The sequence below is a fragment of the Tamandua tetradactyla genome, chromosome 6 (genome assembly GCF_023851605.1).
Source record: "Tamandua tetradactyla isolate mTamTet1 chromosome 6, mTamTet1.pri, whole genome shotgun sequence".
Classification (NCBI taxonomy): Eukaryota; Metazoa; Chordata; class Mammalia; order Pilosa; family Myrmecophagidae; genus Tamandua; species Tamandua tetradactyla.
Window position 1 is genome coordinate 60,426,783 of NC_135332.1, and position 24,285 is coordinate 60,451,067.

Sequence of the window (24,285 nt, forward strand, 5' to 3'; positions counted from 1 at the left end):
CGAGAAGTCGCCGGGAGGGGCAGGGAGCGAGCCGGACAGCAACCTGTTAAAGTGGCAACGCTCCCAGGACTGAGGGGCCCCACCGAGAGAGAACGGCGGAACTGAGTTGCTGACGCGAAACGGATAGCAAGACGCCGGGACCGGTGTGGGTCACCGGTGCCTGAGAAGCCGGGAAGGATGGGGGCGGACCCTGGAGGGGACCCAGGCCCCGGACCCGCGCACGTCGCCGCCGTCGGGGGCGAGTCTAGGGGGAGGAGCCTCCCGTCGCGCCCCGCCCATGAGGTGGCCCCGCCCGTTCCCCGCCCCCCGCGCGAGACGCCGGCCGGCTCCTCCCTCGGCTCCTGTCGCCGCCCACCTCCTCCTCCCCCCTGGGCCTATCGTGCTAGAATTCGTCTCAGCTGCCTCAGGTGCTGTGGCCAAGTGCGGGCGACGGCCGCGCAGTCGACGGAATCCCTGTCCCCGCCTGCCCCTCAAGTTTGGCAGCCCCGGTAGGCCCTGGCCGCCGCCTCAGGCTCAAGCAAGTCCCTCAGGCCTGGATGCCACCTCAGGCCGGGCTGGCCCCATCAGGCCCAGGCCACTCCTCCCGACCCCGCCCGGCCCACTCAGGTCCCAGGCTGCCCCCTCAGGCATGAGCCCGCCACCCTGGCCCTGACTGTCTCCTCGAGATACCAGTGTGACTCCAGCTCCCTAGTGTCCTCGGCCTCAGCTGCTCCCGAAGCCCCGGGCTAAGCCTCAGTGCACTTGCTAAGAGTCCAATGCGCTCCTTCAGGCCTGGCCTCTCCCTTCAGGGCAGCGCTACCCACCCCCCATCAGCATCGGCCCCAACTCAGGTCCATTCCAGTCCCAGCCCCAGCTCCAGCCCTCAGGTCTTCGCTATCCTCAGAGGCTCAGGTTACCTTCCAAGGCCTTGGCTACCCTCTAAATCAACTGTTGAGGACCCAATCTGGCTTCCTTAAGCCTCCTCATGCCCCTATGTTACCCACTTAGGCCCAGTTATCTGAGTGCCCCTCAAGCCCTTTAGCTCCCAGCTGATCCCTGAGTGCTGCTCACCTGCTTCTGGCCCAGAACATCCCATTTGGATTCCATCTGTCCTTTCAGACCAACTTAAACTGTCCTTATCTGCTACCTCAACTCAAAACACTTCTCTCTCCATTTTTTACCTCAACCCATCCCTAGTTGCCTTTGGATTTACTCATTCACTTCTAGCAGTTTCCAATTGATCTTTCCTTTCCTATATGTTGCCTAATTGCACTCTCCGAACTTATCTGGTATTTTTTTTTCCCAAAAAAGAAAAAGAGCTTTAATAGACCCATCAGCTCTGTTTAACCCATAAAAGGTCAGGGGGAAAATGTCATCACATAATCATTAATCAACTCTATAAACTGTGAAGTAAAATTTATATGCCCTGGCAGTGTAGCTCAAAACAGCCAGAAGAGACTTTAAATCTTAGAATTTGAATTTCATTGATGCAGACTCTAAGGAGATAAGCAATGAACTACAAAAAAGAAAAAAAACTTCTCTAGTATTTTTAACTGCCTTTTCTGCCCACCCCAACTGGCTTTCAGGTCATCCTTCAGCTGCCCGTAATTCTGGCTCCCAACAGCTGACTACTCTGGTCATCTTCTTTGCCTATTGATATCCTCAACTGCCCCCTCTGTACCCTGTTACCAAGTGACAACTCTGTCCACACTCGACTTTCACCGACCATTCATTTCTGATTGATTGACTTGCCCTCTATCCTGCAACTTCTGTAACGCCCTCCACCACCAATTCTATACCAACGCCCCCCAAATGCCTCTGTTCCATCCTGTCTCCACCTGTCATTCTTTCTTCATTTCATCATCCCATATTGCCAGTTGTCACTGCCTTTGTGAATTTCACTTACTCTGTACATTTTGCTTTAGAAAACGTGTTTTCCTCTTTCCCTTTTACCACATCCACCTTTCCTGTGCTCACCATCTTCAACCTGTGTGTTCAGCTAATATTCCCAGTCCAGCAGTAGAAATACCTTTTACCCTCTCTTTCCTTTTACAGGATCCACACATCCTCTTTCCAAAATCTAGGTCTGCTACTGGTCCCATCCCTATAGCCATTATGTGAGTGAATGATTCATTTTCCATTATCCTCCCAAGGCCAAGGACACAATCCAGCCACCCAGCTCTATCCAGCCATGCAGGTACAGGAAGATGGAGACAACTGTATCCCCTTTGCCAAGTGAGTCTTTTCCATTCAATAGGAAGAATGGGGAGAGGATTGAAGGAAGATTCCTACCCTGAGAGTGACAGGAGATAAGGAACAGGATGCTCAATGTCTGGTCTCAGGGAATTGATGATACCGTACGTAATTTGTTCAGCAATAGTTGTTGAATGCTACAGTGTTCTAGGCACTATATTAGAACTAAGGATTCAGCAATTAATAAGACAAGGGTCCTGCTCTCTTACAGCTGACATTCTTGAAGGGAGACAGAATATGTAAACAAATAATAATTTCAGCTACTGATAAGTACAGGATATCAAGCATGATTATAATATAATGGAAAATAGAGTGTCTCCAGAGACTCAAGATTAGATAGAATAATTGTGGAAGACTGTTCTGGGGAGGTGAGTTTGAATTGGGACCTGAAAAATAAGAAGACAGTCATGATAAGAACCAGGAACAAGAAGAAGGGATAGCAGGTGAAAAAGCCCTAAAAAGGAAACAAGGTTGGTATGTTCGTGGAACAGGAAGCAGCTCATGTAACTGAAACTTAGTGTTCAAGGGAAAAGTAGACAGTAAATCAAAGAAGCAAGCAGAGCCAAAATTATATAGGACCTTATGGGCCTTCAAAAAGAGCTAAGTTTTTTTTCTTTTTTTTTGAGGTTTGAACAGATTTATTGAAACATACAGGAGGTTAGCAGATAAATCCACTTAGTAGTATATCATATATTGCCACTACCTTGAATATATAACTTAAAAATTATAATTTGTATCTAAGCTTTTGGCCAAAAAAGCAAAAGAATCATTTAGCACGTTTTTTAAAGATCAAAAAGAACTAGATCTTGAACATGAAAAAAAAAATCAGGTCACTGAATTAAACAGCAGCAGTCTCTGCTAATCTAGCATCCCATTGTGTTGAAAGTAGAGGTTCTGTCTGGAGCTAGTCATTTGTTACAGCAATCAGAAGAGATGGAGGCAGGCATGCCCCTGAGAGGTGGTGGCAGAGCTAGCAGGATAGGAGAGCTCATCTGGTCAGGTGAGCATGTCGCAGAGGCAGCAACAGCAGACAGCTGTCCAGTAGGCTTGAGGTAGGTGGATGGGCCCAAGTCATCCCATCTTTGGTCTTCCATGACATACATTGTAGTTTTAGGAGGCTCCTGGTCTTCCCTGCCACCTGTACTGAGTATCCTTGGTAGGGCTACCCCTGAGGAGGTAAATAGGGTTCCCCCATAGGCCCTGGAAGGTAGGACACAGGCCCTGTTGGTGGTTGTGGGTAAGGTGGGTATGGGGCCGTCAGACCAGGGCTTGAATATGGTGTAGGGTTCCTAGGGTACATCAGGGACTGCAAACTGTATCCTACCGTGGGTGTAGGCAAGTCAGAATTCCGTAGGGTAGGCCACAAACTGAGAACTCTGATGGAGATTTTCAATGAATTCTCCAGGAGAATGGCCCTCCAACTCTGCTCCCTGCTCGTCTTGGCTTCAATAACAGGCTGGTTACTAGTCTTAGGATTTTATTCTAAGGACAGTAGAAGTCATTGGGGAAGTTTCAGGCAAGGGAGTGAAAAGATCAGAGTGTTTTTGTTTTTTTCTTTTACTTTTTTATTATGGAAATTTTCAAACAAATACAAAACTAGAGAGAATGGTATAATAAACCCAATTTACACTTTTCACTCAGCTCCAGTAATTATTATATGGTTACTCTTTTGATCTATATACCCATCCAGCCCCCTTCTATCCAGATTATTTTGAAGTGACTCAAACCTGATAACATTTCACATAATCATATTTTAAAAGATTACTCTCACTGCTCTGTGTGGAATAGATTATTGGGGGATGAGAATGGGAGGGATGAGAGGAGGAGGAGACTAATGCAATAGTCCAGGCAAGGGATGATAACCTGCAATAGGGTGATACAAAGAAGAAATGGGCCAAAATGGTCAAATTTGGGTATATTTTAGATGTAGAACTGACAGGACTTGTTGATCGATTGCATGTGGGAGATGAAGGAAAATGAAGCATACAGGTTTTGCCCCCCAACAACTGAGTGTTTGGGGTGCCTTTCATTGACATAGGGAAGGCTGAAGAGATGTCAGGTGGGCAGCTGGACTGTAAGTCTGGAGCCCAGAATAGGTGCCAGGGCTAGAGATTTAGATTTGAGAGTCATCACCACATTAGTAGTATTTAAAGTCTTAGGACTGGATGAGATCAGCTGTGGAGGAATGAAGACAGAGGAGCTAAAAAGCCCCAGGCCTAAACCCTACATCACACTTCCAAAGATCCAGAGGGCAGTCATCATTCAATCTAGGGGCTTTAGAAGAAATGAACACTGTTCTCAAGCAGCTCTGCACACCCCTTCCTACCTGCAAGGAAATTAGTTTTGAGATAGGGGAGACAAAGCAGGAGTAAACAGAAATTCTGCTTCCCTGGGTCCTTGCATTAACCAAAAGGGGCACTGTCTGTCACTACAATCCTGATTGCTAAATATGATGAGTCCTGGCCATGGAAGCTTGATATTCAGTGAGATCTGAGGTTCGAATAATTGCCAGTCTCCACCCTCACCTCACTTCCAGTCTCCTTTCATATCAGAGGCCTCAGCCAAAGTGGATAAGGGAGGCCCTGGTCTGAGGGAGCCTGGGCAGCTATATGGTCCCACGGAAACACAAGGCCACTGACTCCTTGGGGTGAGCAGATCCTGAAAAGGAAGAGCCATACCCTGCCTACCTCATCCTTACCTCAGGTGTTCCAGGGTGGTTAGCCGATCTCCACCCTCCAGCCTGCCTTCCCAGAGCTTCAGACTGGTGCCCCAGCGTTATGGAGACAGCTTCTGGGAGAGCCTTAGTCAAAAGTCCAGGTGAGTAGAGAAGGAGAAAATGGGGACTAACTGCAGTGGAGAAGTGAGGTTGTACAATTTTAAACTAACATAAAGCCTTATAGCAGCAAGCTAGCTGGGGTATTCCAGGTACAGGGAATAAGGTGAGTGATCTGCTTTGGTTAAAAATGAGGCACAAACTACCCAAGTGTCATCAACAGATGACTGGATTAGCTAAATGTGGTATATCCATACAATGGCCTATTATTCAGATACAAAAAGGAATGACTTTCTGATACATTCTACAAATGGATGAACTTGACAACATTATGCGAAATGAAAGAACCAGACACAAAAGGACAAGTATTGTTTGAGTCTACTCATATGAAATCAACAAATTCATGGAGACAGAAAGATTAGAGGTTACTAGGAACTGAGAAAAGTTGGGGATAGGATTTACTGCTTAATGGGGTACAGAGTTTCTCTTTGGGGTGATGAAAAAGTTTTAGTAATAGACGGTGGTGATCATAACACATGATTGTAAATGTAATTAATACCACTGAATTTTGCACTTAAAAATGGTTAAAATGGGAAATTATGTGTATTATATTTATGTTTAAAAAAAGAAAAGAAAGAAAAAGCTAGTCTAGGGATAACTGCCCCACTGGCTGATCAATATTGTGGCTCCTAATGCCAGACAGGTGGTTGGGAGAGGTCCTTAGAGAAGCAGCCTGGATGGGGGTGTCCTCCCTGCACTAACCCCCTTTTGTCTTCACAGCCCCATCTGGACAGAGGAACATTATATTCCACCCATGCTGGTATGATAAACAGTCTGCATTTCTCTCTGTTAAAATCACACCCACTGCCATCCTGTCTCCTGATTACCCTGTCCCTCTGGAGTCCCACAACCGAGCCCTCCTTTCTATAAATCAATCATGTTTTGCAAACAACAGCTATATTGCCATATGGTTTCAAAACCCCTAACTCCTTATTTCAAAAACCCCTGAGAGACCCAGTCCTACCCTCTCGCTCCTTTTCCCCACTCCCTGACACAGAGAGCCACTGGTTGCTCCCAGCCTGGACTGTATACCCCTGAGGGGCTTCCACCCCCTGAGAGGCTTTGCAGAAGAAAGAGAAGGAAGCCATGTTTGGCAGGAGTGCAGCAGGGACCTGGGAGCATCCCAGCCCGAGTCAGGGCTGTTGCTTATCACCTGGAGGATCTAAGGAGGCGCCAGAGAAACATCGAGTAAGGAGGGGAGATCTCTAGGCTTTGGAAGCCAAGCAGGGCTTAGGGGCAAGATGGTTTGAGCCCAGGAAGGTATATTGAGAGCTTTAAGGGAATTGGAGGTTGTTTGTGCAATCAGATAGGAGCAGAATTCCCATAATGTGGAAAGGAAGAGGGAACTGAGGGATGGAGAATGACTCATATGGGCTGGAAGGAGTAGAAACAAGAAGCACACTATAGAACTGGGAGATAGTAGGGAAACCTGGGATCAACTTTGGGTCCCTGGACTGAAAATACTCCAGTCTGAAGGAAACAAAGTTCGGAGTGGAGAGTTCAAAGACAAGTGGCAAAAACCCTCTATCCCTGAGGAAAGTATTTTAGGGCAGAATGGTAAAGAATGGAGAGGAAGGAAGCCAGGCTCCCAGGCAGGCTCTCTCCTAAGCCTAAAATCTCCACAGACTAAAGAAGGCCCAGTGGGGCAGCTCTGGGGCTGCATCTGAGCCCCTGATACTTGGTGAAGAGGGCCCTGAATTCCCCAGACCCACTGAATACCCTTATGTGGAAGAGGAGCGGGCAGCCTATCCACTGGAAAAGGCCCATTTTCTCACAACTGGCAGGGCCCAGGTATGATTGAAGAGGAACTTGGCTGGGTGGTGGTGGGAGTGATGTGGAACCCTGGTCTTGCATGGGGAGACAGGGGAAGCCAAAAGCCAGCTTTGATAGCCGGATATGAGAGGAACAAAAATAAGGCAGGTAAGAGCCAGAGACTTGGGTACCTGGGCTTGGGGAGAAGGTAATCTAGAGACCTGCTTTTCCATTTTCTCATTCTTTTTACATTTCTCTCATCTTTACAGTTGCTTTGGTCTCCCTGGAGTCCCCTAGGCCAGCATGCGCCTTGCCTTTCCAGGGAGCTGGGGTGTCAGGCCTCCTACAGCACTGTCACAGCCTGCAGGAGCGCCCTTTACAGTCCCTGGGGGATGGAGTTGGAGTCTGAGGAGTAAGGAGAAACTTTCCAGGCTCAAGATGATGGTGTTGCCTCAGGGACCCAAGACCAGTTCCCATTACTAGAATCTCCTTCATTTCTGGTGTTGAAGCATTTCCCTTTCCTCGCCTCTCCCAACTTCCTTTCCCATCTTGGAATTAGGCGTTAGCAGCCTCGGGGGCGACGTCTCAAACCCCTCCCCCTCACAGGAACTCCATGAGTCCTGTTTTCCTCTCGGGCCCCCGACTCCCCATTGTTGTGTTCTCTGTTCTGTTATTAAAATAAGCACGTTGAAACTTTTGTCTTTCTCTTTGTGAAGCAGTAATGGAGAGGCTAACAGTGAAGTCGAGTTCCTTTCACCTTCTGAGAGCCCAACTAAAATGAAGTTGGGCTGAGTCCCCCAAATTCAAGGGATTCTTGTCCAAGGACGGAAAGTCCTGCCTTCACGTTCAGCATCCTCGCCCAGCCCCTAGGGTTCCGGCACCGGACGCCCCCTTCCCACCGGCTCCATTCTCCCTGACCGGGAATCCCGTCAGAGCTTCCGCCTCCGGGGACTCAGGGATCCTGTCCTTCAGCACTGTTACCCCTTTAGGGACTTCCCGGAGTCGGTCCCTTGGCCTGGCTCGGTGTCCTGGAAGCCGAGTAGCGCCGCCCGGAGTCTCACGTGCGCTGACCCCAAGTTCACTTCCCGATCCTCAGCCCCTCAACTGGGAGGCTCCGCCCGTGCGCAGTGACGTCACACGCCGCTGTCAGCCGGCGCTGGGGGGGGCCGGTGTGGGGTAGAATGGCCGCTGCCGCCGTCACCCGCGGGACCCCAGGAGGTAAGAGCTAGGGCCTTTAGCCCGCCTCTCCGCCCCCGCGCCAGGGGGCGCAGCTCAACCTAATCCGGAGGTGGAGCGCCGCGCCGGGGACCACCGTCCCTCCTCCAGGCTTCCCCCTACCTCCCCGCTTCCGTCTTCCTCCCCCGCGCCAGGGGGCGCCTCTCTGCGCTGGGCCCCACGGCAGAGCTGCGCGTCCCGGGGACTGTCGGACCCCGCGCCTCCGCACCCGCACTGTCCCGCGCCCGCGGACCTTGCTCTGTGGCTTCACCACAGCATCTCTTTGTGGGGCGGAACCCTCCCATCTTGGAGGTTCTCTGAGGCCCACCGCCCCAACATGGGGGACCATCCGCCGTCGCCCCCGCATTGCCCGCAGCTCAGGGCCGGGCCCCGCTTCGCACACTGGCCGGCTGCCTAGCGGGGACTGCGCACCTGCGCCCTAGGGCGGAGTTCTTACCCCAACCCCAGCTTCACTACACACAGCCGAACTGGGACAGGCCTCCTCCCCATAGACACCTGGCGGAGCCGGCGCTGAGAGCCGCCTCCAGCTTCCATCTGTTCCTCCACGGAGGGTCGAGGCCTCAGGCTGGAGCCAGAGTGGTAGATGGGGTGCGGTAGGCCTGCAGGTCGGGGAGGAGGAGGAGTATGGGGAAAGGGACCTCAGTGGAGGACGGGTTGACCTGATGGTAGGAAGGTGAGCCCTGGGTTCTAGCCAGGTTCTACCAGGCCCTGACCAAGAGAGTAGATTATCAGATCCGCCTTTCTCTTGGAAAAATTAAATAGAGAAGGAACTCAGGATACGTCTTCACAGGCCTAGCTCCCCTCCTGGATTTAGGGCTCCTGCCCTCCCCCCAGCATCCAGGCTCTTTTGCCACACCATCCTCCAAGGAAGGACCAGATACCTTCAGTTTGAGCCCCCAGGACCTGACCTGACTACAAAAGGCCAAGCTGTAGAGCCTCTAAAACGCTATCCCTGTCAATCTTTTCCCCTCCCCTGCCCTACCCTGTTTCTTCCTGATCACTGTTCTGTTTTGTCTTTCCACTCTTGTCGGGTTTCTGGCACCATTGTCTGGATTCTTCCTTTCCTCCATTTTTTGATTCTGCCCTCACATCATAGACACCTTCTTCTCTTTTCCTCATCCTTCTCTGATATACTGGCCCAGTTCTGAATCCCTCCTCTACCTTACCCTGGGTTGGTATGGGGCTTCTACCATGACCTTGTTCTCTCCCTTCCCAGCACAGACTCCCCCTCCCCCCGGCCCTTCAGGCCGGGGGTGACCTTACCCTCTGGAGGCCTCACCATGAATTCCAAGGACACCACTGAGATTGCTGGTGAGTTCACAATCCAGGTTCCCAGTTTTGGCATAACCTTTTTCTTCCCTACATCATGGTGACCCTCTAATTCTTGGATCCCTTGCTCTCCCTTGTTATCATTCAGTTTCCCCCCAACCCTCTGGATTGCCTTCAGCCCCTCTTCCCTGGATTATCCCTGGGACATCGGAGCCAGCACACTAAGCCCTCCCTTCTGCTTTCCTCTAGAGAACAGCCACCACCTGAAGATCTTTCTCCCCAAGAAGCTGCTGGAGTGTCTTCCTCGCTGTCTACTGCTGCCTCCAGAGCGGCTACGGTGGAATACAAATGAGGTTTTCTAGGGAGTCTGGGAGATGAGGGCCTAGCAAGGCCTAGAGGGCTGAAAAGGGGGGAATGGCTATCTTTCTGTGTCTGAGTGCAGAGTAAGGTTCTAGGCTCTTTGGGGACTGTAGGGGACCTGTAAAGGAATAGGTCTCTTTGTAGCTCACTTTTCCTTGGCATATACATCTGAGTAAAAATAAGAGCTCCCATCTGTGATTACAGCTATAAAGTATTTTTTATATACGGAGCCTGGTGATAAGCACTCGACTGCATTATCTCCTTTAATTCTCTAATGACACTATGGATTAGTCATTATTATATCCCTGTGTTATAAATGTAGAAACCAGTTTACCTCATGTGGTTTACCTGACTCACTCCAAAATTCATGCTTGTAACAGATACTGCCTCCTTTTGGAGGGCACAGTCCTTGTATTACAGCCCCACCCCCTAGTGCCTTGGAGGTAATTAGTAGTTGATAGTTTTTGATTTGATGAAGACAATGGTAGTTAAAAGGTGTGTGTGTGTGTGTGTGTGTGTGTGTGTGTGTGACATTGAAAGTGCTGTAGAGCCTCCAGGAAGGGCTAGGGTGGTCAGCAGGGCTTCACAATGCATCTGGAAAGGGATTTGGTCTGGAGGATGTCTAAGATTGCCAGACACAGACTGTTCTGTACGTAGTAGTTCAGGCAGGTGGAAGGTGAGTGCTCGGTGCATGTTCAGGGAAGAATCGATGGCCCAGTCTGGCAGGAATGGTTGGTGCAGTATGGGTAGATAGTGGGAACAATGGTTTGCTCACTGGTGGGAAAGAACCTAGGAGTCAGCCTGAGGAATGTGGAATTATTTGCAATGTCAAATCATTGGCATTTTTTGAGGCAGGAAGTAGCACAAAAATGAGATTTGAGAAGGATAAAGTAATATGCAATATGAAGGATGGGCAGGGGAGAATTTGAGTCTGGCCCCAAGATAAAGACCCTAGTTGGGAAGGAGGGAAGGAAAGAAGGTTAGAGTTTTATCTGAGAAGGAACCTGGGATTCTCAGGAGGGTGAGCCTTGCTGGGCCCAGATAGCTCTGAGGGGATGACTCAGAGGCCAGACTGATACTATATAAAGGGGACACCCACCTGGGTACCTCCTCTCCTATAGGAGATTGCATCCTACTTGATCACCTTTGAGAAGCATGATGAGTGGCTATCCTGTGCTCCAAAGACAAGGTAAGAAAGTTAGTGAAGGTGGGGAGTGGCAGAGGTCACAAGTTCTTTTCTCAGAATTCAAGACCAAGCCTTCCCTCCCCAGGCCTCAAAATGGCTCAATCATCCTCTACAACCGCAAGAAGGTGAAATACCGAAAAGATGGCTACCTCTGGAAGAAGAGGAAGGATGGGAAGACTACCCGTGAGGACCACATGAAGCTGAAGGTCCAGGGCATGGAGGTAAGAGAGTCAGGCATCCAGTTCAACTGCCCTGGGCCTACCCTCTCCATCCTTAGCTGTATTATGGCCCTGCCAGTCCTTGGTGACATTGTACGCCTCACCACCCTCCCAGTCACCCTTCCCTTCTCACTCTGGATCATTTGATTGATTCCTCTATGAACCAACTCCCCAGGTCATAGGCTTCTCCTTCAAGGGTACCAACATCCACCCAGAAATGCAATGCACTTCTCTTGCATTTCACTCAGGCATCTAAGTAAGGAACTGCTAAGCCAGATTCCTCTTCTCCAAATCATTGTTTCTCACCCCAGATGCGTTCTTTCTCTGCTCCCTGATTTCTGGGTAGTCCCAGATTTCAACTGTAGTCCTCTTTGTGAGGTTCCAGTGCCATCATTTCCTTCTCTCTTTCCCTCATTTGGAAGGGCTGGGGACTAGGTGGGGGTAGGGAGAGGGTTGATGAGGAACTGGTGGAAAGATTGGGATTCCTGCAAAGGGACTGAAAAGAAGAAGAGTTGGGGAGCAGACTAGCCCTCCCCCCACCCCAGCCTATCTCCTGGCAGTGTCTCTATGGCTGCTACGTTCACTCTTCCATCGTCCCCACATTCCATCGGCGCTGCTACTGGCTGCTCCAGGTAAGGATGGAGAGCTCAGGGAGCCTGACTCTTCTGGCTCTTTGAGGGAAATGAGATCTGAAAGAATGAAGTGGAAGGATGTCTAGGTTCTGAATGGGAAAAGGAGAGGGGGGGCTGGGGATAGAGAGAACCAGAAATTGGGGGTGAGTTTGGGGGGTGCCCAGGAAGAAAGTGAGGATAGGACTCTGAGCCTGTGACCTCAGGACCCCATGATTCTCTGTACCTTGTGCTCTCAGAACCCTGACATCGTCCTTGTGCACTACCTGAATGTCCCAGCCCTGGAGGATTGTGGAAAGGGCTGCAGCCCCATCTTTTGTTCCATCAGCAGTGACCGTCGAGAGTGGCTGAAGTGGTCCCGGGAGGAGCTGTTGGGACAGCTGAAGCCCATGTGTAAGGCGCAGGGCCAAGGTTGAGCTGCAAGGGGAGAGTGGAAACAGGGGCCTCTACAAGGGGCCAGGGTTCTGTACCCAGAAGCCTGTGGGGTGACCATTTCCCTCCAAGCCAGATGGTGCTTTGCTGCAGGGGTGCTAGGATTCCTGTTGCATTCCAAGGTGTTGGAATATGGAGAAGGGACTAAAGGACAGCTGTGAGCTACATGTCCAAGCAGTCTTGAGGCTGGTAGCCTCTGTTCACCCAGCCAGAAGTCTTGGAACATCTCAGGTGCTTGGAGGAACCATCAAGGTACTTTGGGGGCTGTTTTTTTGGGTTCCCACAGCACTTCCCCCTGACTTTCCTCTAGTTCATGGCATCAAGTGGAGCTGTGGGAACGGGGCAGAGGAGTTCTCTGTAGAACAGCTGGTGCAACAGATCCTGGACACCCACCCGACCAAGCCTGCACCCCGAACCCATGCCTGTCTCTGCAGTGGGGGCCTTGGTTAGTGACCCCCTGACCTTGAAGCTTTCTTCCCACCTGTTTGCACTGCTATTACTCAAGCCAAGGGACATTTGTCTGGATGGGCTTTGAATGCTGATTTATAAGTATTTTGCATGTACCAGAAAGAAGGCAGATGCTTTCCCTTCCGGGTGCACACTGGTTGGTTCTAGCTCCTTTTACTCTGCGGTCCATACCCTCTTCTGCCTTCTACCCATAAGCAGATCCTGGCCAGCCTAGCACTACCAGTTACACCAGCCTTAGCTATTTACACCAGCTTAGCTAGTACCCCCTTAGTCTTTTTTGTCCTTTTTTCTCTGGCTTTCCCTAATCCTATATTAACCCTAGTCCTCTCCTACAATGCTTGTCCAGCCCTATGTTTGTTTGTTTGTTTTGAGGGGTGGGGATATCTCTACTGCCTCACAGTGGCCACATCAGCATTATACCTCTGGTCGATAACAAGTCCCAGTAAATACATAAAGGCTTCTAGTAGGGGAAGGCTGAAGAAGATAAGATGTGTCTTACCCCTTCTCTCCTCCCAACCTCTCTCTCACTCCAGGTTCTGGGAGCCTTACCCACAAATGTAGCAGCACGAAACATCGCATCATCTCCCCCAAAGTGGAGCCCCGAGCTTTAACCCTGACCTCTATCCCCCATCCCCATCCCCCTGAGCCTCCTCCACTAATAGCCCCACTTCCCCCAGAGCTCCCCAAGGCACATACCTCCCCATCTTCTTCCTCCTCCTCTTCCTCTTCCTCAGGCTTTGCTGAACCCCTAGAGATCAGACCTAGCCCTCCTACCTCTCGTGGGGGTTCATCCAGAGGGGGCACTGCCATCCTTCTCCTGACGGGAGTGGAGCAGCGTACTGGGGGCTTAACACCCACCAGGCATTTGGCTCCTCAAGCTGATCCTAGGCCTTCCATGAGCTTGGCAGTGGTGGTAGGCTCTGAGCCCTCTGCCCCACCAGCTCCTTCCAGTCCTGCCTTTGACCCCGATCGTTTTCTCAACAGCCCCCAGAGGGGCCAGACATATGGAGGGGGTCAGGGAGTAAGCCCAGACTTCCCTGAGGCAGAAGCTGCCCATACCCCCTGTCCTGCTCTAGAGCCTGCTGCTGCCCTGGAGCCCCAGGCAGCTGCTCGGGGACCCTCTCCACAGTCAGGAGTAGGTGGTAGAAGAGGAAACTGCTTCTTTATTGAAGATGATGATAGTGGGGAAGAGCTCAAGACCCAGGGGGCTGCCCCACCTGCCCCTTCACCCCCTCCTTCACCACCACACTCCCCTGCCTCCTTGGAGCCATCGGGCAGGGTAGGAAGAGGGGAAGCCTTGTTCGGAGGACCTGGTGGGGCCAGTGAACTGGAGCCCTTCAGTCTTTCATCATTCCCAGACCTCATGGGAGAACTCATCAGCGATGAAGCACCAAGCATCCCTGCCCCAAACCCCCAGCTCTCTCCTGCTCTTAGTACCATCACAGACTTCTCCCCAGAGTGGTCCTACCCAGAGGTGAGTCTTAGACTTCCCTCTTCCCTTCTCTGTGCCATTTGTTTTCTGTATTGACATTGCCCCTTGCCCCCTGTGGTCTGTGACCTAGTTCCCCTCAGTTTTTATGCCTTTTTAGCTCTCTTACCAATCTCCATTTTTTCATAGAATGTAGCTCCTTCCTGTTTCCATAGTCCCCACCAACTAACCCTTTTCTCCTCCTTCCTTCTGGTTAACTATAGTTGCATGAGTGTGCCAGGGACCTCATTCCCTTGGTGACTGTTTTTAGGGAGAGGGAGCTGGGGGCCATTAGAGAAAAGGAAGAAAAGGAAACAGATCAAGGATGTGATTGCAGATTTCCGTTAGCTCAAACACTGTCTTCAGCAATGGTGAGGAGTTCAGTTTGCTGCTGTTCCAGAAAAAGAAGAGAGGAACTTTTAGGGTGAATCAGCCTAAAAAAAAGGACTTCCTCATGATTAGAGCTATCTGCAAATGAGTTGATAGCTTTGGGGAAGGCAGTGAATTCCCACTAGTGATTAGGTAACCACTTGGCAGGGATGGACTAGCTGAGCTCACCCAACTGACCTGGAGCATCCCTGTATCACCAGACTGCACAGAGGGCCTGACATATGATAGGTACTCTATAGGTCTGAACACATGAGTAAATGAGAGTATGAAAGAACATCCACTGCCCCTTCCAGTCACATGACTCTGGCCTCTGTCTACAGGGTGGGGTCAAGGTGCTCATCACAGGTCCCTGGACTGAGACCTCCGAGCATTACTCCTGCGTCTTTGATCACATTGCAGTGCCAGCCTCACTTGTCCAGCCTGGTGTCTTACGCTGCTACTGTCCTGGTATGGCCATTGGGATGGGTAGGGAAAGGGACTAACCCATGGGCCGTTAGGACAGATCAAGACCTCTGGGCTTCCAAGAAACAGTGGGAACAAATGTGTTGGGTTGTTCCTGAGAGGACAAGGATCTCATCCAGTCCTGAGGCCGAGCCCCACATTCCCACAGCACGCAAATGAGCCTGGCCAGAGCTAAATAGCCTGGGCATGGGTATAGGGAAAGCTAGGTTCTAGGTCCAAGAAATCTACTCCTTAACTAGTGACCTTGGATAAGTCAGCTCCTTCCCTAGGTCTTTGATCTCCTTCCTGTAAGGTCAGCTGTCTGACTAAAAAATTATCTGATGTCTGTCCCACTCTCTGGCTTAGATGGAGTCTGAGTTTCTGCTTCCAGTACAGGGAGCTCTTGGGAGAATGAGAAGGGAGAGACAGTGGGCAGTAGAGGACACAGGCTTCCAGATCTGGGTTGTCCAGTATGCTAGCCACTAGCCACATGTAGCTATTTAAATTTAAAGTAATTAAAATGAAGTAAAATTAAAAATTCAGTTCCTCAGTTGCACTCATCACATTGAATGTTTAGCCACATCCTGTTGAATGATGTAGATCGTTCCCAGCATTGCAGAAAATTCTGCAATTTTTGGTCCAAATTTTAGTTGGACAGTGCTGGTCTGGACTCCATTGCCAAGATTCCTCTCTGCCCTCTTGCTACCTTGTCCCTTATCTTGTACTCAATATCCAGCCTTTCTGTGGGGCCCCGAGAACTAGTTGATAGCTTTGCTGTCTATGAGTGTGTTCTCCTCCAGTCTTAACAGCCCTGCTCAACCATGCATGGAAGGAAGAGGATAAGACCATAGGAGCTGGGGATTGGGAGGAAGAGTCTTAGCTACTGGTTTTGAGTCCAGGGCCTGGTGATTACATTCTCAAGGCCATGGACATTGAGTCTTTGGGACACAGGTCTTACTGGACACTGTTCTTGAATAGCTAACCTCCCTTCCCCCCATCTTAATAGCAGGGTCATAACCTCTGGACTCTGATCTTGGGTGACCAAGGGTTTATTCCTTATCAGATTGTTTCTAAGATATAGGTATCTCTTAACCCTCAGCTTCTAGGCCTTGTTGCCAAATAACAAACATTTTCAACCACAGGGTCTAGAATCCAAAGGGTCTCTGGTATATAGTAGGTACTAAGCTCTCAGAGGAATCAAATCCCTTCCCAGATAAGACCACTTAAGTTAAGGTCCTCTAGGATGACAGAAGGGGAGTGGGGGACTTGATATAGAATGATCATCTGTAGCTCTGATCCAGGTGGCCAGTGAAGGCACCACGGAAAGAGAGCCCTTCTCACTGATATTGCCCTCCCCAGCCCATGAGGTAGGGCTGGTGTCTTTGCAGGTGGCAGGGCGGGAGGGGCCCCTTTCTGCTTCTGTGCTCTTTGAGTATCGAGCCCGCCGTTTCCTGTCTCTGCCTAGTACTCAGCTTGACTGGTTGTCCCTGGATGGTGAGTACCTAGCCCTCTGACCCCAAGTGTCCAGCCCCACCACCACAGAGTCTCATTACACGCTCACGCACCCCTTCAGGACCCAGGCGCCTATTGCCTAGTTTGCACTTTACCACTCTTCTTTCAACTCTGGTTCATTGGTCATTTCTGAATGTGGTGGCAAATTTTCCTTACCTTCTCTTCCCCATAAATCTTGGACTCATCTTCATCCCAGTTCTTGCCTTGTCCTTTCCATCCCATAGGCAAGCAAGGCCAAGAGGCTGGGACAGAACAGGGCCAGGAGCAACAGATCTGTGATATGCATGCGTGTATACATACTACACATGTGTTAAAATTTCTTAGTTTTTTCCCTCTTATTATAAAGATATGTACTCATGATAGGAAATTTGGAAATTACATAAAAACATGAAGTAGAAAATGAAAATCGCCTAAAACATTACTGCTCATTGATATCCACTACTGCTAGGATTGTGGTGTATTTATTATACATACACATGCACGCGCGCACATACATGTACGTACATGTATGTGTGCATGCCTGCATATTCCTTTTACTGATTATCCCTCTCTGTGGCTTTGAGAACTGTTTCTGTCTGCACCTGCTTCTGTCTTGAGGTTTATTTTTCTTAGCCTTTTCCTCTTGGTGTCCCTGTTGTTGCCTCTTAGTTTCTCTCAGTTCTGCTGTTGCCCTTCGTTGGGTTTGTCTGTCTCCCTTCTTATCCACTTCTCTGGCAGGGGTTTGTTTCTGGTTTGGCCTCCCTCGTGGAGGCTGCCCATCTCTCTGTGTGTGCTGGGTTGCCTGTCTCTCAGACTTGAGTCTGTCTACCTTGGGCTCTTGCCAGGTCTCTTGGTCCTGCTGTGTCTTTGTTCTGCTCTGTGACTGTTCATACCTTGTTTTTCTGTTCTTGTCTCATCTGTTTCACCACCTCGCCTATGGGTCCCCTCTTTCCATTTCCATTTCTTTTCAGCCCAGTGTCTCAACTTGCCTCTCTTCTTACCTTCTTAACCTTTCTTAATTGCTTGTTCAGCACACCCCCTTCCCCAGCTCCCTCTTGTTCTTTCTCCTCTACCCTTTGCCTTATTTCTCTCTGCTGTAACTGGTTATCTGTCTGTCAGGCTCTATCCCATTCCCCCACCGTACCTCTCCAGCTTCATCCCCTTCTAACACGTCTCTGTCTCCTCCTGTCCTGGCATCTGAGAACATCCCCAGTCTCCACCCAGTTTCTCTGTGCCTGTTTTCCCATGGCTCTGGTCCCCTCCTTGTCCTTGTGTGATCTCAGAAGGGGACAGATATAGCTTGGAGTGTGTGTGTGTGAGTGCGTGCGTGTGTGTATTTGTGTATGGGGGCTGGGGGGAGGAGGAGGAATGTACATGGCTATCCATCTCTGTCACCTCCCCTCTCCCGCCATCCTCTTTGTGGACAGCTGCGGGGGGCCGGCTGGAAGGGGCGGTGCTTTCAAATCACAGTCCCTGAGCTCTTTTGGCCAGTGATTAACAGAGAGGAGGACCCTGGAGTCCTTCAGTCCCAGCATGGGGGACAAAGGTAGTGTCTGGGGCAAGGTGAACCAAGGAAACATTTCATCTAGGAAAAGGCTGGTGGAGTGCATGTATATGTGTGATTTGGAGCACCTGGGGGCTGGGGGCTGTTTTGGAATTCCTACCATCTCTATGTCTTGATGGAAAAAGTCTTAGTTCTGGTTTCTTGTTCTAGTATATGTATGTTATTAAGAGCCCTCTTTTGATGACTGAGTCTTGGTGGGCTTTATTTAGAAGGTGTGTAGGTAAAGGAGCTGTTATTTGGAGAAAGAGTTAAGAATATGACTTTGTATCTTCATCTCCAGTTTTTGTGTTCAGTGTATCACCAAGAACCTGCCCACTTAGCCTCCCATACCCATTCCCCCTCAGACAACCAGTTCCGGATGTCCATCCTGGAGCGACTGGAGCAGATGGAGAAGCGGATGGCTGAGATTGCAGCAGCTGGGCAGGCACCTTGCCAAGGTCCTGCTGTTCCCCCAATTCAGGTACTTCCTTGAGGGCAGTCTGCAGTGGGGGCAGGAGAAGGTCTTCCTAAGGAAAATGGCTCTGGTATATGACCCTCCTCGCTTTCCTGTCCCCAGCCTCCTCAGGCAGTCCTCCTCCCTTCTCCATGACGTCACCTTGCTCCCACCCCCGCCCTGTGCAAGAGTGGTTATTCTGAGCACCCTCTTGGCACAGCAGGCTTCAGACTATTTCTGGTCTGAAGAAGGGTGGAGGGGAAGGAGATGGGGGGAGGGGATCAGGAGAGTTGGGGCTGAAGGCTCTGTGGGTCCCAAGGCTCTCAAGGAGGCCTGGGGAGAGGCTCAGAGACGACTCTAGGTTCTGAGGAAAGAAGCTGGATGTGGGTGCAGTGCTCCTCTGAGCTGCCGTAAAGGCACAACATGGGCAAGGTGTGTTCAGCCTGGCTGCAGAGGAGGAAGGTGGTGGCTAGAGTGGGGGTACACTGAGGCCACATGGGGACTTGAGAATGGATGGGCTGTCAGGTCTCAGTGGTGGGAACCTGGAGCAGGCAGTGTGGGGTGCTGGGAGGACAGATGTCAGATGACTGAGGCCATGGCAAACCAGGGGACTGGACTCCCAAGTCCCTACCCAAAGTTTTGTGTACTGCAGGATGAAGGCCAGGGGCCCGGGTTCGAGGCTCGGGTGGTTGTCTTAGTAGAGAGCATGATCCCACGTTCCACCTGGAGGGGTCCTGAACGTCTGGCCCATGGAAGCCCCTTCCGGGGCATGAGTCTTCTCCACCTAGCCGCTGCCCAGGGCTACGCCCGCCTCATCGAGACCCTGAGCCAGTGGCGGTGAGCGGGGACAGCTGGGAGGGGGCCGGGCAGCTACTGGGACTGAAGTGCAAGAGGACTGCAGAGGAACTGGAAGACAGGGAGACTTGCTAAGAGAGAGGTGGAGTCACTGTGGGAAGGAAGAGGGGCTGGAAGAGGACTTGCATTTGGGGGGGTTTTAATAGCCCTCGACTTATGACACTTTGACATTTTAGTCTCCTTAACTTTACTGATCTCTTTTGACTGCCTTGCCCCACTGACCTTAGTACTTCTAGACAGCTGCTTCCCAGTCCCTCTACTTCTGGATGTCCCTACATTGCCAACTTTTGTCTTGACTGGGTGCTGTGTTTCCTCTCCCAAACCCTCCAGGAGTGTGGAGACTGGAAGCTTGGACTTAGAACAAGAGGTTGACCCGCTCAACGTGGATCATTTCTCTTGCACCCCACTGGTGAGGATACAGGATTCCTGAATCCACTTGGGGCAAAGGTGGACAGGATGAACCTTTGAAGGACTCATGAAAGAGTGGGAGGGCAAGAGACAGAAGACCTGGCCACCTTAAAGAAGAGCCTCCAGGCCTTGCTTCCATCCCACCCCCATTCGGTCCTCTCCCCACCCCTTTCCTCAGATGTGGGCTTGTGCCCTGGGACATCTGGAAGCAGCTGTGCTCCTTTTCCGCTGGAACCGGCAGGCCCTGAGCATTCCTGACTCTCTGGGCCGTCTGCCCCTCTCCGTGGCTCATTCTCGGGGTCATGTGCGCCTTGCCCGCTGCCTTGAAGAACTGCAGAGACAGGAAGCTTCCGTTGAGCCCCCCGTGGCCCTGTCGCCACCTTCCTCCAGCCCGGACACAGGTGAGGGCTGCCCCTAATCTTTTCTTTTTCAACATTTTAATTTTGAAATACTTTCTTTCAGGGTAGTTATAAAATAGAATAGCCCCTAATCTTCTTGAGGGAGGGATATGGGTGGGAAGGTAAGTGAGGGCAAAGTTAAAGGTTGGGAGACAGAGTACAAGGAAGAGGAGTGGAGAGGAGATAATAGTAACAAGAACCAACAGGGAGATTGAGAAGGATGGGGCTGGTAGGAGAGCTGGATGGCAGACGGCTCCTACTGTCCTCACTCTCTTCCCTCACTCTCACAGGTCTGAGCAGTGTCTCTTCGCCCTCGGAGCTGTCGGATGGCACATTCTCTGTCACCTCAGCCTATTCTAGTGCCCCAGATGGCAGCCCTCCCCCTGCTCCTCTTCCAGCCTCTGAGATTACTATGGAAGAGATGGTCCCAGGCTGGCTCTCCTCCAGTGCCCCGGAGGCCCCCCTCCTCCTCATGGACTATAAGGCCACCAATCTCAAAAGGCCCCCACCCTTGTCTCCTACTCTCCCACCAGCCTCAGATGGTGGGGCCACAGCAGATGAAGCTGACAGCCCACCCGCTGTGGATGTGATCCCGGTACTGCTTATGTTGATAGAATTATGAGAGCTAGAAATGGAGTGAGGTATAGAAGTGGGCTGAGGCAAATTAGCCCGTGAAGCAGAATCAGAGTCTGGCTTCAGTTTGGGAAGAAGGGGCTATTCACTTTCATTTGGAGACAGGCATGGCAGCACTTTACTTAGCTCTTTTCAGTCCTTGTGACTCAGAAGTCATAGACATCAGAGGTTAATTCTGGGGAGTACTTCAGCTAGAGCTCTAGTGGTAGGGGGATTTCTAATCAGTTATCTGATGACCCATCTTGGGATACTAGGGTGATGGCGGGCAAATATAAGGTTTGTGGAGGGGAGAGATTGGCAAGGTGGAAGTATGTGGCTGTGATCTGGGGTGGGGAGGAGGCTTGTACAGGGCAAAAGCTAAGAAAGTATTATGGAATGAATGAATGAATGATTAGGTAAAAAGAGTAACTCCTCAAGTGTATTGGCCTACTTATGTGCTAGAACCTGGGAACATACCTGCTTTAGCAAGGCTGACAGATTAAAAAAGGAGAATGTCTCAGGGTAGGATATGTTGAGTGTAGCTGGCAGGAAGTGCTGTGGAGTTCAAGGCTGGAGGAAAAGCAAGGTTGGAGCCATTCAACAGCGCCTCATGTAGTCAGCAAGGCTTGGATTGGTTCTTAGGGAGCTGGGGGTGGGTAGGGAGTAAATGGCCAAGCCGGTGGAAAGACTGTGCTGTAGTGAAGGTCTGTGCGGGTTGGCTGGTATGGAACAGGCCTGGGTGGGGACAGTGGGTGGTCAGCAAGGATGGGTAGTGAAATCCCTCATTTGCTTAGCCCCTGAATCTCCACTTGGCAGTGTTCTTTCTATCCTATGTCCTCTCCACAACGTCGCAACATAAAGGGCTGTACTCCCAAGTAGGAACCCAGTAAATACAAGTGAATAAGTCTGAAAATTGGAAGGAGAGCAGTCTCTGAAGCCTCAGCATCAGGTAGTGAGAAAAGGAACAAGACAGGGAGTGGATTCAGGTCACAGCTTTGGCAAGGCAGGAGTATCTGGCAGTTGGGGCCTCTTGAGGCTTATCCAGCTTCTCCTTCATCCAGGTGGACATGATCTCTCTGGCCAAGCAAATCATCGAAGCCACACCAGAGCGGATTAAACGAGAGGACTTTGTGGGGCTGCCTGAGGCTGGAGCCCCGCTGCGGGAGCGGACAGGGGCCGTGGGGCTCAGTGAGACCATGTCCTGGCTGGCCAGTTACCTGGAGAATGTGGACCATTTCCCCAGCTCAGCCCCTCCCAGGTGGCCAACTCAGGACAAAACCGCAGGATTCTTCCTTAATGAAGAATAGGAGGGAGGGAGGAAGGAGGCTTCCCCACAGCCAAAGCTCCTTTTTGGCTAAGGCCTCAGGGCCTTTGAGAAGGGAATTGGAATTTGCTGGTGAACTCTGAAGTCAGTTACTCCGGACTCTGGCTGGAGAGCTCCCCTCAGAGCAACCCTAAGCAGAAGAGGGACTTCAGATGCCCTATGACATCCCTTCTCCCCTTCCCCACAGTGAACTGCCCTTCGAGCGGGGTCGCCTGGCTATCCCTCCAGCACCTTCCTGGGCAGAGTTCCTTTCTGCATCTGCCAGTGGCAAAATGGAGAGTGATTTTGCCCTGCTAACGCTGTCAGATCATGAGCAGCGGGAACTGTATGAGGCAGCCCGAGTCATCCAGACAGCTTTCCGAAAGTATAAGGTCAGGAGGCTGGGGTTCTCAGGACAACAGACATAATCTTGGATCAGGGGAGACTGTGGGTTCCCTGGGCTTTTAGAGTTATCCGGACAGGTCTCAGATGGGGCAAAGGGACAGGACAGATTCCTGGGAGAGGGAGAGGTGGAACATCAGATGATGAGACCCCCACTTCTCTTTCCCCTAGGGCCGGCGGCTGAAGGAGCAGCAGGAGGTAGCAGCAGCTGTGATCCAGCGCTGTTACCGGAAGTATAAGCAGGTGAGACCCTTCTCTTTGGAAGACTTGACCCTCCTGTCCACTCACCCAGCTATCCACCCCCACACATACCCATTCTAACCCAGAGCATAGAGAATGCTGCTGGAGCTTTAATTCCCCTTCTCTTTCCACAAGCTGACCTGGATTGCACTTAAGGTATTAGGCATGAGATCTGGGCGTGAGGTTGTCTGGGATGATTCAGCCTTTCCAAGAGCGTGTGGGAAACAGACATGTGTTAACTGAACCTGGGGGTAACCCCCAGGGGTTGGGCTCTCAATCCTTCCACTGTAGTCCCTGTCCCTCTTCCCCACGCCTGCAGTTTGCACTCTATAAGAAGATGACCCAGGCGGCCATCCTGATCCAGAGCAAGTTCCGAAGCTACTATGAACAGAAGCGATTTCAGCAGAGCCGCCGAGCAGCCGTGCTCATCCAGCAGCACTACCGCTCCTACCGCCGCCGGCCTACCCGCAACAAGTACAACCCAGCCCCCCAGCCCAAGGGCTCCGTGCCTACCCACTTTGGCTATGCCCACTGCCCCCAGGCCCCCAGTATCGTTACTGTTCTTCCCTGCTAGCATTCCTAAGAGTTAAAGTGCATAGGATGCCTGGGTGTTGTGCAAGGTCTCCTCAGCTTTTCTTTCCTCCACCAGAGGCTCCTTTCTCACCAAGAAGCAGGACCAGGCAGCCAGGAAGATCATGAGATTCCTGCGGCGCTGCCGACACAGGTACTCTTCCCTTCTCTTTGCTGAATTTCTGCCCTGGTACCCGTACCATCTAACCTCCCAATATAGTGGTCTCCTCTGACACTTCCTTGTCTCTCTGCAGGATGAGGGAACTGAAGCAGAATCAGGAGCTGGAAGGACTTCCCCAACCTGGACTGGCCACCTGACCTCTCCACTGCCTTTCTCACCACTCTGAGGGGCTTCTTGCAGTCTTAACCGGGAGAGGCTTTCTGGGGGAGGGGGAGCCCCCAGTTGGCAGCTTTCCCCTTCACCCCCTCCCCTCTCTGAAGTGCTGAACTCCCTCTCCCAAATCCCTGCTCCTCACACCTCTCTCCTCTTCCCTCTTGGTCGTGTCCCCTCTTTTTTGGTCCGTGGCTCCAGAAGACCCACGCTCTACATACCTGCATCTTCAGCTGTGATCTACGGAGCCCTCCTTGCCTGCACCGGACTCGGCCCCTTCCTGACTTGCCTTATTTATTTGTTCGACGCGTCTCTGAATGTAGCCGCCTCGGTCTCACCTCTGCCTTCGCTGCGCACTCGCGTCGTGTTTCAGGGCTGACCGTGCCCCTATCCCGACTCCGCATGTTTGCGTCTGTTCCCCTCCCTCTCTGCCCCTGTCTTCATCATCCCAACTCAGGCCACCAACCTCGCGGCCAAAGGGGAGGGGGTGTATGGGAGTCCCGCCCCTGTCCCCCAAGGGGAGGGGGCTTGTACATAATGTAACATACAGAGTATAGTGAAGAATCTATTTAAGGCGCCGCGGGGAGGGCTGCACGGCTGGGCTTGTGGTTCCCTGTCGCGGGGTGGGTCTCCTGCCGGCTCCATGAGCACTTTCTCCGTGTGCATGGGCTTGGTTTATACGAATTGCCATTAAACGTCGCTGCACCAGCCTGCCTCCGGCCTCTGTCTACGGGGGGGGGCGGGGGGGCGGGGGGGGCGGGTCC

At 51.4% G+C, this 24,285-nt stretch overlaps 2 protein-coding genes across 6 annotated transcripts; both read left to right on the plus strand.

Moving 5' to 3' along the window:
- Positions 1-2,132: 2,132 nt before the first annotated feature.
- Positions 2,133-7,514, plus strand: INCA1 (inhibitor of CDK, cyclin A1 interacting protein 1). The gene is made up of 6 exons (XM_077165647.1): positions 2,133-2,214; positions 4,936-5,049; positions 5,786-5,825; positions 6,063-6,253; positions 6,691-6,856; positions 7,087-7,514. Exons 1-6 carry the CDS (start codon positions 2,171-2,173, stop codon positions 7,231-7,233), a joined length of 702 nt encoding a protein of 233 aa, XP_077021762.1. The 5' UTR covers positions 2,133-2,170; the 3' UTR covers positions 7,234-7,514.
- A 430-nt stretch (positions 7,515-7,944) lies between these two features.
- On the plus strand, positions 7,945-24,229 carry CAMTA2 (calmodulin binding transcription activator 2). 5 transcript variants are annotated; one of them, XM_077165651.1, is made up of 22 exons: positions 7,945-8,035; positions 9,270-9,364; positions 9,572-9,675; positions 10,804-10,871; positions 10,954-11,089; positions 11,632-11,718; positions 11,955-12,108; positions 12,458-12,592; positions 13,149-14,089; positions 14,794-14,920; positions 16,274-16,408; positions 18,314-18,429; positions 19,055-19,239; positions 19,588-19,666; positions 19,844-20,066; positions 20,354-20,658; positions 21,737-21,933; positions 22,187-22,370; positions 22,552-22,623; positions 22,940-23,094; positions 23,270-23,344; positions 23,445-24,229. In XM_077165651.1, exons 2-22 carry the CDS (start codon positions 9,334-9,336, stop codon positions 23,506-23,508), a joined length of 3,573 nt encoding a protein of 1,190 aa, XP_077021766.1. In that variant the 5' UTR covers positions 7,945-8,035; positions 9,270-9,333; the 3' UTR covers positions 23,509-24,229. The 5 variants fall into 5 exon arrangements, with proteins under 5 accessions (XP_077021766.1, XP_077021763.1, XP_077021764.1 ...); XM_077165648.1 differs by having other exon boundaries at positions 7,972-8,035; positions 9,275-9,364; XM_077165649.1 differs by having other exon boundaries at positions 7,972-8,035; positions 9,275-9,364; positions 11,647-11,718.
- Positions 24,230-24,285: the final 56 nt, after the last annotated feature.